Source organism: Apodemus sylvaticus, chromosome 3 (assembly GCF_947179515.1).
Source record: "Apodemus sylvaticus chromosome 3, mApoSyl1.1, whole genome shotgun sequence".
NCBI classification, from domain to species: domain Eukaryota; kingdom Metazoa; phylum Chordata; class Mammalia; order Rodentia; family Muridae; genus Apodemus; species Apodemus sylvaticus.
The window spans coordinates 25782804-25794648 of NC_067474.1; the positions used below are offsets into that span (position 1 = coordinate 25782804).

Sequence of the window (11845 nt, forward strand, 5' to 3'; positions counted from 1 at the left end):
ACTGTTGCTTCTGTAGCATAAAACACAGAAGCCTCTCATGAGGGCTTAAAGATGTGTTTTAAAGTCCTTTGTCTTGGGCCAAGCATAGTGATATACACCTTTAGCCCCAGCACTCAGGAAGCAGAGGCAGTCTGATCTCTGTGAGTTCTAGGCCAGCCAGATCTACAAAGGAGTCCAGGTCAGCCAGGGCTCTGTTACAGAGAAACTCTGTTTCTAAAAACCAAAACCAACCAACCAACCAACCAACCAACTAGAATAAATCCGTTTTCTCCTCTCTGTTGGGCATGTCTTTCCTCTGCTTGGTAGTCACTGCTGTCTCCAATCCAAGGTATCAGAGGATCTGATGTGATTACAGCTGAGCTGATTACAGCCGCTAATCACTACTTCAACATTCTCCTCCTCTTCTTTCTCTTTAGATCTCCTGTCATGATTCCTATTCAGCACCCTTGCCACCGGGCTGGGCTCTCTAACACTGCCAGCAAATCAAACTGTTCTTGGTCTTCAGGAAGATAATTTGATTTATCACTGCAAACGAGTTAAAAATCTCTGGCTATTAGAGTTGCTGACATCTGGTTTGTTGAGTGCCTAGGGTTTGAGGTTTCTAAGAGCTGAGTATATTAACTTCCCAGCATGGTAGTGGATTAGGTGACATTTGGTGGAATATAAGAGGTATAGATATAGTCAGTGACATGGGTAAGGCCTAGAAGAGAAAGACCAAGCATTACCCTTTAGTATGAACTTTGAGTGAACTAAGTAAGAGCTTCCAAAGGCAGCTTCAGATGCTTCCAAAAATAGCAGTGGGTTTTTATGGGTGGGGGGTGTCCACTTTAACACATCTCAAAAGGTACACAGAGGGTACCTGTGGTTCAGGGCTGGGTGAAGACCCTGTAGTGAAGTTCTACTGGAGAGTGAATGTGATAAAAAGATGTTTTGGGCTCAACTGACTCATTTATCAATATAAATGAATATAAATATATGAAATAAATATAAATAAATGAAATAAATATAAATATAAAGCGGAATTCTTTAGGTCTCTCCCCAGTTTAGGAAGCAATCTTCCTAATGGGAAAAGGGGTGGGGGGCTACAAAAGGATTAAGTTGTACACCTCATGTTTTTTTTCCTTTTAAACAGTTTTTTGCAGCAAGCCTTTTAGTTTCCATTTTAGAAATCTTGGCTGTTAACTGCAAAATGAAATGACTGTTAGAAGAATAAACTAATTCTCCTGCATCTGACTGCAGTGTCTTCTAATGGAGGAAAGCAGGAAATATTCTTGACGTTCACATAGGCTTTTTGGTTGTACAATTTCTAATGTAAAATAAAATGAACAAATTTTATTCAACATTGTGCTGACTCAGAGAAAATGCTGCCCTGGAAGAATTGAATGTCTCTATGAACAAAGTTCAAAAATTATCGCAACATGTTATGAATCTATATATTGGCTAAATAATTCCACATCAATTGTGTGCTTATTAAAATGTGTGCACTGGATGATCATTAGTGACCAATACATACACTATTGCATGAACGTCATTCCTGATATATCTTTCATTTTGAAGATTTATGAGTGTTTAGAAAACAATGCTATGTATTGTTGAAATTTCACCCAAAGTAAATTAAGAACTGTACAAGTAGAAATTAGTGGGATTAAGTTTGGCTTTCAAAGTAAATTAATTCTGTACACAATGACCTTCATACTACAGTGAGTCAATTCCGATGTCATTGTCTTCAGTCACTTAGCTTTTCCAGGAAGTGGTTATGGCACATCAATTTAACAAGATTCAACTTGCAACCCTGAAAAATTCCAGAGTATCAAATGTTATTTATGAAAAAAGATCGTAAGTGTTCAACTTACAACATACAACTGAGACTTTATTTCTATACTCAAGGACAAAGTCAACAATAAACCAAATTCAGAAATGTATTTGCCTAGTAAACGGGGAATGTCCAGTCAAGCAGTGTAAACCGTGTTTACTAAAACAGAACTGGGCCTGGTGGTACAAGCCTGTTAACTCTAGCTACTTAGAAGGCTAGGGCAGATTTGAAAGTTCAAGAGCTGCCTAGACAACTTTGGAAGATTCCATGTCAAAATCAAAGTATTGTGTATTTGCAATAGCAAAATAAGCACTAATCAAAAAAGGCAAAAGGAGGGCTGGGGGTATGGCTCAGCGACAGAGCACCTGCCTAACATATCAAGGGCCTACATTCAGTTTCCAATACTGCGATAAATGCAGAAAATACCAGTTAGTTACTCCTCCTGGCTGTGATAGCATTTCACTATTTTTCTTCCTTCATTCCTAGCAACAATAATTAGTATAACTTCTCTTGTTTTCTTAGGATAGTCATTTAATGAGTTAATGAATATAAATTTATCAGCGGAAGAAATGTAGGGAAGTCTATAGCCAAAGAAAGACTCTCCAAACTTTCACCATGAAAATTTTGTACCTTTTATTTTGAGGGTTAAGGCATTAAAATAGACTCTCCCCTTTAGTTTATTAGAGTCTATAAAACTCGCCTGCATTTTGCATTTGTAAAGGTGACGCTTCACCTTAACCATAGTATTTCTGAGAAACCATCCACCTAAAACCTGGCTTAAAAGGAGACTTGATGTGGACTAAAAATGTTTAACAGAGAAAAGACAAAGTTCAAAAATTACTTCAACAATTATGTGGTCTATCCATACAATGGGATGGCTATTCATCAGATAAGGGACAGCCTATGAAAACATTCAACATAAAATAAGCTTTTAAAAAAAGCAATATGAAAGAGTATCTTCTAAAAAAAAAAAAGTTAACACTGCTCTGTTTATGTGTGGAAGGGTTAACTAGACTGGAACATGAAGTCATTTTTTTTTCTCTCCCCCCCCCCCCCAAGACAGGGTTTCTCTGTATAGACTTGGCTGTCCTGGAACAAACTCTGTAGACCAGGCTGGCCTCGAACTCAAAAATCCGCCTGCCTCTGCCTCCCAGAGTGCTGGGATTACAGGCGTGTGCCACCACTGCCTGGTGAAGTCATTTTCTGATACACTGTGAAAGTATCCTTTCATGGATACTGACAGCTAAATTTCATATTATAAATGTAAAGCCTTTTAATTTTATTGAATATAAATTATAACTGGACTTAAATAATGAAACCACTATTCATTTATTGGCTCCTAAAGTTAAATACAACCTCCCATAGAAGGCATACAGTGAATGCTACTATTTGTAAAAACCCACACAGGCATCTCAGAAAACAGGTATAAAGCTTTAATTCACTGTGGGCATTTCTCTAACCATAGACAGCATTCAAACCAAATATCATATCACCGTTCCTTTTTAACTAGCTCAGGACATATTACATGTAACATAAAGCACTGACTAAATATACAGAAATTGAATACATGTAGGAAAGTTTAAATAAAAGGAGATTAAGAAAGACTAAATTTCATGAAAATTTATAAGCCAACTTCTAAACATTATGATTATGACAAGTCACAATAAAATCACAACTGCTTTTAAATAAGTCTGTAAAAACTTGAATATCCAATTATTTTCATTTTTTTTCCACATTGCATTTTCATTTCTATATAAGTAGGCTGGCTTTCAGAGTATAGATAAAACTTCTTGGATTTACTGTCTTTTCACAAGTACAGAAAGCAAAATTTATATTTTCTGTATTATACTGAGATGTATTATACTGAGACATTAGTCAGCATATTACACAGAACTCTCCTATGGTGGTATTCAAAAGCGATTCCAAACAATACTAAAAATGGGGTTTCTTACTGTAGTGCCTCTAAAGACATTTAGAAGTGGTATTTCAAAAGTTGACTTCAAAAAACAAAATCAAAAAGTACTTTAGAAAACAAATTCTATGCTGTTCTGAGCATCAATCTTGCTGAGTCTACTTTCATTTGGACCTAATTTTGCAGTCAATAGTCTATATATTGATATAGGATTCACAATCCAGAGTCCTTGAACACACAGTTCAGATCCTACAGAATTCTGAAAGGACTCCTATTTTGTCAACTAATTATACAACAGAAACTAATCGTGTTTTGTGTAAAAAAAAAACAAAACAAAACAAAACTATGTGAATCTGAAACAAAAGCATAGCTTTTTCTTAATCAACAACTGATAAAAATATATGCACAGCCGTACACAGATCACCATTAAATATAGAACCAAAAGTATCATTTGATGCATATCAAATAAACTCCTACTTGAATATACTTATTTTCATTTAAGACAGTATTAGAAAGGACTGCATATAATTATGGACACATCTGCAAATACTTGATGCTACTAAGTGTTCTGTATCAGGCATGCACAGGTTACAATGTAAAGTTTTTCATGTATATATCTTAACACATATATTATAAGCTATAATATGTTTAAAGCATTTAATAATATAGATCCAATTGTTTTAAATGGCCTAAGTGGGGACAAATTTCTTGAAACTCATATTAAAATCTTACTACTTAAGTTGATATTTAAACTTATTACATGTTATTCTTAAAACTCATAACTCATAAACATTCCTATTGCAAATAAATAAGCACAATTTCTCAGCAGCAGTTTGCTTACCCACTGCACATACATCTTGTCAAGATTTCAGGGTCTACAGAACAGTGACATGCTAATTAACTACAGGAGATAAGAATTAAACATAGCAGTCTCCTTTCATTCTGGATATATCTTTATTTCAAACTAAAGCTTTTCATGAATACAAACCAGAAAAACACATTTCCCCTTTATTTAACATTCACTAGAAGGATATATTAAAACTAAGAACCTTTATTGTTTTTTAGGTGTAGCAAAACAAAATATTTCGGTTATACTGAGGAAATCGTGGGTGAGGAAGGAAGAACAGTTTAGGATTTTTTCCGTTTAGGAAGCATATTTTATCACACAATCACAAAAACTTACAAATCCAGATTTCTTTGTTCATGGTCATTTATGGCTTAAAGTAGTGGACCTGAAAAATACTTTAGGCTAAAATAAATGTATGTGAATAAATACCTAAACTGTTTATCTAAAAAATAAATGCAGTAAATAAATATTCTAGTGTAGATTAGAAGCCTTATAATGGAAGAAGTCTGCAGATGGGCATGGTAATGGGTTTTGCCTTTACTAATGCTCCCAGGAAGACCCTTGCTTTTGACCTCTTCAAGATTGTATGTGCCTAGCTTCATACTCTTGGTGAGTCACTGTTACAAGACACCCGGGTAAGGAAACAAGCTGCCTCAAATGCAGGTACCATGAGGTCCAACAGGACAGAACAGACACTCATGATGCTATCATCTGGGGTAGTCAATTGGAATACTGGGCTAGCTAGAGTATCAAACATGAAATGTTTAGAATGACTCATTGGAATATTTAATGTGTAAGTTTCTTTCAAACATCGATCTGCCCTTCAAACTGAAGAACTGCCAAGGTAATATCACTTACTGTTCCTGGTTTTGATATGCCCCTACAACATGAGAATTGAACTGAACTACAATGATTGTAATGTCATCTCTATACATTCGAGCAAGCTCTTCAGGAAGACTAAGCATTTTAGAGAGTCGTTCATGATCAACTGCTCCAAATTCATTATTGCCTACAGCATGGCGAATGAGATGGGTTGCTGCATTCTGATCCTCAAAGACTGATGACATCTTTGCTCTCCTTTCTGTTAAAAGACCATGCATCTGTCCCAGAGTCACCTTGTACCCACCAACAGCTATTGGCTGTTGGTGATGCATACCAGTTAAGTACTCACCCACAATCCTAACCACATCCTGTCTGTGCATAGTCTCCCACAACCCATCAGTTGCTAACACTAGGAATTTATCCTGTGGCCTTAATCGGTGATAAGTAACCTCTGGCTCAGCAGTGAGATAAGGAGGTGTGTGGTAGTTAGGAGGGATAAACTTGGTGTATTCATTGTCATTCAACTGGTCTGGGCCAGACTCTATAACTCTCTTTTGAAGGTCAATGCTCCATTTGAACTTTACATCTCCAAAAGCCCTAAAGGGCATCAGCAAGCCAAGCAGCCGATCCTGCTTTACCACGCTTTTGGCCTCATTTTTTGGGTGTTCCAGCTTCAGACGCTCTAGTTCTCTTTCATTCTGAGCATTGTGGTCATTAGAGAGTGTGACTGCTGACCAAGAGCCATCTTCTTCTTGCACACCTAGCATGGCTCTACTATCGCCAGTGTTAGCCACGTGGAGGTCAACACCATCTACATGGGCCACACAAGCAGTAGCCCCAGAAAATGCTACCCGAAGCACCAGGTAATTGAGAAAAGAATTAGGATCACCGACTTGAGCCTCCAGTGAAATGTCATTATCAAGTCTCTTGAAAGCATTAATTAAAGCCTCCTTAACATCAATATCAGCTGATTCTCCAGTATTGAGGTCTATAAGCTCTTGCCAGTAAGTTCTCAAACTGTTGAAATATAATTTGGATGCCTCCTTACTGAAGTAATCATTGGGGTGCTTGTGCCACTGAAGGATAGGTAGCAGTGCTCGACCACTCTCCACTGCATTTTCGATCTCTAGCAAAGTCTCATGGGGTAACAAGGAAACAGCAATATAATAGAAGAGTCTTTCACTGACTGCCTGGGAACAAGCACAGCCTGCATGACCATCAAAAACCCCCAAAAGCATCCCTCTGGTCTGCAAGCAGGTCGCTGCACTTCTCCGGTCCTCTATGGGTGCATTTGCAGGCAGCTGATTGCTGTCAAATCCAAGAATGGAACTGACATTTTTGCCATCAAATTCTGGTACTTTGAAGCTGTATTCATTAGCTTTAAGGATGCTGTTAACTTGTGGAGGTGTGAGGTAAAATTTCTGCGGTGTAGAAGCATATCTTCTTCCTTGAGTATACTGCCACCAGTTTTCTCTTGGCCTACAAAAGGTAGCATATGCTGGATGGGGTGTGTATCTCAGACGATTCTGAGGAATGTATGGTGGTGAACAGCAGAGATGCTTGTGGTGGCAGTAACATGCAGTGCCATAGATTCTGCTCAGTTCACAGTTACGGACGAGAGGAAAAAACAGTTGAGTTGGTGCTGGCATGGCATCAGAGAACAGTGGTAGACTGGACGTTCTGACTGGGATTCCTAGAGAGCAAATTAAGACAGATACACACAAAGAAAAGTTATATTCTGCATTATCTGAGAAGCTTTGCTTTATGGAAAATATTTTCTAAGGCAACTTACATAAAAATCCCTACATTAGGTGAATTTCTACAGGGTATTTTATGGTAATTAAAAATTTCAGCCATTCATGAAGCCAGGAATGAGCTACAGTTAAATGTCTGTTTTCTCGTTCCTTTGTATTTCTATGTGCAGTACAAACTGTTCAGCATACACATCTATCTGGCTGGAGAACAGAGCAGGAAGTTATGTAACTCTGTGCCGCAGCAGTCTACCTGCCCAATCACCATTCTCCCTCTCTATGCTTTTCTAAAGGGGCTTTAGGTCTCCCATTTGCACAGTTACTTCTACCATTTATTAAGACCTGTTCCTTGACCTGTGGTCAGTTGTATGCATTTGACTATACGTGGTATCACCAAAAGCACTAATATGTCCTCAACAAAGGCATCTTTATATATTACTGGTAAACTATATGAATATACCACTGTATTAATACAAAGTTTATTTTAACCTCTATAGAACATTTTCCACATAGGAAAATTGAAACAGAAATTTCAGCATTTCTGAACCCTGGTGGATAGATGTTCTTGTAAAGGTTCCCTCTCTATACCACTGTGCCAGTTTAGCAAGCTAAAGAAGGATGTGTCTGCTCTTCACCAAACAATTCTCAGAAAATACAATTTACCTCTCTGGGACACTCCTCACTAAACTTAAGTGAACACATGGAAGCAGATACTCTAAGGCCTCTTCAGAATTCATGCTTTTTATGTTTAAGGTACTGAGGCTTTGAAATCAAATACAGAGTTTACTGACTCATTGCTGAATTTTGCTGCGCCATTTGTGATAAAAAAAAAAAAAATCAAGTATTCTTGTAGCTATAAACCTGATTCCTGTTTCAGATGTTAACTAACCTGCTATCATTTCCCATGCTTGCATGTCATAAAACAAGCTACATAAATGTTACTTTATCTACTAGTGATCCCTATTCATTCCTTGGGAAATGTTTTCTTTTTTGGTTAAAAATAGGTGTCTACTTGTTATAGGAAAACAACAAAGAACTATAAATTAAGCCCAAGGTCTAGATTACAATAGTATAGCATTATAATATCCTCAAAACAGTATTTTATAATAAGCATTTCTCTAGAACCCTTAAGTGAGCACATCTCTATTTCAAATAATGTATATAAGAAAAAAGAATCTTCAGTAACACATTTTCTCTGAATTCCTTAGAAACAGACCTTAGAACTGTTTTAAATAAACAAAAACAGAAAAATGAAACAAATCTTATTATCACCTATTTTTTTAAAAGCTGAAGACTACTAAGGAAATAATTTTAAGTATCTTAGTGTTAGTTATATATTAAATAATTTTCATGTACTTTTTGGTAGGCAATTCAGGAATTAAAAAGAGAAAATGAAGGAAGAGAGAAAATCAAACATTGAAAAGTCACAGATTTGTGTCTGCTTTTGTAGAGAACACCAAATACACAAGCAAGACAGAATGTCTTCTGTTAGTAGTAAAGTAGTAGACTACCCAAGAAGAGACTTGTTTCTAAAGACAAAAGTACAAAATAGAGGGGACTAGAATGTTGGGAATTAGATTCCATAAATAAGGCTTCTGAAAGGAAAAAAAAAATCTAACAATAAAGATTTATCAGAACTAACCACCTAAATAACAGCAGTTCAAACTGAATACCTGAAAGTTATCCAAAGGTTACGGATACATGTTTGAACCAGGAGATGGGTACAAATATGCCACCGTCACATCAGCTTGTAGGTATAAACCCATACCATTTTCACGAATGTATGCACAAAAGCTGTTTTTATGCTGCAAATATTATCATTAAAAATTAAAATATAAGTGCAATTTTAATGGAAGTAAATTTTCTTCAGACATCTGTAAATTTGTTTTACTTTAAAACTTAACGTGAGAGTGGAGGGAAGGCCCAACCATTTAAAAAGCATCTACTCAGGGCATAGCAAGCCTAGGAAACCTTCCCTTTCCTTAAGTTCCTGTGTTCTGATAGTTTTTCTGCTTTTAAAGTCAATTAAAAATGAATGAAATCTGGTAACAAAAGAGCTTCATGCAGCAGGTGCTCTGAATATTTAAATTCAAACACTCTACACGTTTTTTCTTCACAGCAAAAGTATTTGAGATTAAAAGTCAAAATAGCAGAGTGCGCAAGATATTTTTCAATTATTTTCTTTTCAATTATTCAGAGCTTAGCATATGGATTGCATTCCAATTCTTCAGCTCTTAACATGCTTTTAAAAGGCATATTCTTAGGGAAGCTGAATTCATGAAAGCCTGTAATTAATAAGCATTCTACCAGGTCAGTACCAATGATATAGTACCTCCATCAGACCAGAGACAGCTACAAGTCAATACACTATTAAATGCTTTGACATGATGTATAATGGAAGACAAAAATTCTTAATATCCTTCTAAACATCCTATAATCCAACAAAAACCCTCTGTGCTAAATTGACAAAATAGAAGACTCCTGATTAGGCAATAAGAATTTCAAAGTAGTTGCTGGTTAACTTGAGCAATCTCACTTTCTTTTTATTTATTTATTTTTAAAGTTCATACACCATCATGGCCCACGCTTGGCAACACTGTATGAAGCATCTCAGTCTTGGGAAGATTTGGCTGATATTGCCAATGACTAATAAAAAGACGCGCTGTAACCATAAACTGAAAGAGCCCCATCCATTCTTTCTGATGTGCTTGTGTCAAGATATTATTCCACTCTATCAATAAACCCATGGCCCAAATCCATTAGAAAAATGTTACTGGTGCGCCTACTCTGGAGCTCCTCGGTCTTGCAAAGATTCTAACGCAAATGAAAATAAATGCTACACTAGTCATTACATGTATCAGAACCTCCGTTTATGTAACCTGATTGCATTAAACACCCTGCGTAAAGATTTGTAATTTTTCAGCATTTTCTGGAAACGCCTAGCCATTTCACAGCTCAAGCTCAGTATCTACAAGAATGAAGAAACCATTATCCTTAAGACGCAAAGCACCAAACCAGCACTTGTTTGATCAGTTTCCTATGTCCCTACCAGAAAATCGTACTTAAACTAAGATATCAAAAAATAAAATTCTGGTCCAGAGCGCCTTTGTCTCCTTTTCCTTATTTCCCCCTTTAATTCCATGAGGACCCCCAGAGCCATCCATTCATACGCAAAACCAGTCAGCATCCTTCCCTGGGTACCCAACACAGGTAGTTATGTGAATACCTACCAATTCGTCTGGGCCCGGGACACACACACATTCTCCTGTCATCACAACACGGAGCCGACAACATCCACAACCCGCGCGGACAGCAGCAGCGACAGCAGCAGCGGCCCATTGAAAGCAAGGCAAGAGATGCTCATTAGAGGAAGCGGGCGGGGAGGCGGGAGCGGAGGAGGGGCGAGGTCTCGCAGCAGCCCAGTGAATGGGCTGGGAGGGGAGGAGAGCGTGGAGGGGGGAGAAAGGGGAGGGGAGAAGAAGAAACCAAACAAACCCACCCTGCCGGCGAGGCGGCATCACAGCCCTAGGCGGCGGACTCCGGGAGCCCGGACAGGCGCACCGCGGCCGCTCCATGCAGCCAGCGCGCCGAGCCCACAAGCACTCAGCATCTTCGGGCCCGCCCGGCCACGCGCGGCGCCCGCTTCCGCAGACCTCGCCCGCCGCGGGCAGCCGGCTCGGCCACGCGGGGCCGAGCGTGTCAGCGGGGAGCCGAGGCACACGCGCCCGGGCCACGGCGGGCGCCCCGCGCGCTGACAGCCCTGTGCCGTCCGGGACCCGCAGCAGCTCGTCGCGACCGAGGCTCCGCGCGCACCCGGCCCTCCACCCGCGGCCGCTCCCCACGCGCGCCCTCCACTTCACCGCCCTGACGCCCCCTCACGACTCGGCAGCGGCGGACAAGGATACGAACCGGGCACAGTAGAGCACCCGCTGCCGTCTGCCCCGGGTGGCGGCCGCACCCCTCCGTGCGCGTCCTTTCCCTCAGCACCACGCAGCACCCTGGCGCGCGGCAGCTCGGCCCAGGCCAGCCCACTCCGCGCCCCTGCCTCGCCCGGCCTCCGCCCCGCCCCGCCCCCCCTCCCCAGTCGCTCTTGAGCTTTTCGCCTTCTGATTGGCTGCGCAACGGCGAGTGGGTGGGACCCGGAGGGCCAGAGGGGCGGAGGGGGGGGCGGAAGAGAGCGTGCTCCCTGCCAGTTCTGTGACGTCACTGAGGTCAGACAATCCCTTCCATTTGGCGCGGCTACCCTATTGGTTCCACGCGTGCGCGCGCTCTGTGACCACGCCCTGTTGCTGGTGATGGTGGGTCTGCGCGCGCCGCGAGCCGGAGGCGGACAGCTCCGGTTGGGTTGCCTTTGGGCTCACAGATGAGGAAGCGCCTGGGCGGGATCCAGCATCACTGTGCGCGTGGCGCCTCGGGAGCCAGTTGCTCCCTGGCGGGCGGGCTTCCGCGAATGCCTGGCACCTCTGCGGGGCCCGCGTGCTGCGCTGGGCTGGCCCGAGGGCCAAGCCTCCTCTGCACCGGGCTGCCCCGGGTAGACCGCGGGAACCACACAAGTGAGGCGTGGCGGAGCATCTCGGATGTGTCTCCCTTCATTCATTCAAGACCAAGTTGATGATTTTAGGGTTTATTGGGTCGGATGGTGTAGTCTATTATTTTTATGTCCCAGGGCTAGGACGCTGTTGTGAACAGAAGCAAAAGGA

At 40.7% G+C, this 11845-nt stretch overlaps 1 protein-coding gene across 4 annotated transcripts; it reads right to left on the minus strand.

Annotated features, from left to right (window-relative positions):
• Positions 1 to 3225: 3225 nt before the first annotated feature.
• On the minus strand, positions 3226 to 11189 carry Pdp1 (pyruvate dehydrogenase phosphatase catalytic subunit 1). Of its 4 annotated transcripts, XM_052176092.1 has the most exons (3): positions 11055 to 11138; positions 10376 to 10410; positions 3226 to 7087 (listed from the first exon to the last, which is right to left on the minus strand). In XM_052176092.1, exons 2-3 carry the CDS (start codon positions 10404 to 10406, stop codon positions 5427 to 5429), a joined length of 1692 nt encoding a protein of 563 aa, XP_052032052.1. In that variant the 5' UTR covers positions 10407 to 10410; positions 11055 to 11138; the 3' UTR covers positions 3226 to 5426. The 4 variants fall into 4 exon arrangements, with proteins under 4 accessions (XP_052032052.1, XP_052032053.1, XP_052032054.1 ...); XM_052176093.1 differs by lacking the exon at positions 10376 to 10410 and having other exon boundaries at positions 11055 to 11189; XM_052176094.1 differs by lacking the exons at positions 10376 to 10410; positions 11055 to 11138 and adding an exon at positions 10645 to 10785.
• Positions 11190 to 11845: the final 656 nt, after the last annotated feature.

Coding starts and splice junctions, on each gene's coding strand:
- Pdp1 (XM_052176094.1), bottom strand. CDS start 10,720: ATGGAGCGGCCGCGGTGCGCCTGTCCGGGCTCCCGGAGTCCGCCGCCT. Junction 7,088..10,644: donor GATGCCGCCTCGCCGGCAGG/GTGGGTTTGTTT, acceptor TTTGCTCTCTAG/GAATCCCAGTCAGAACGTCC.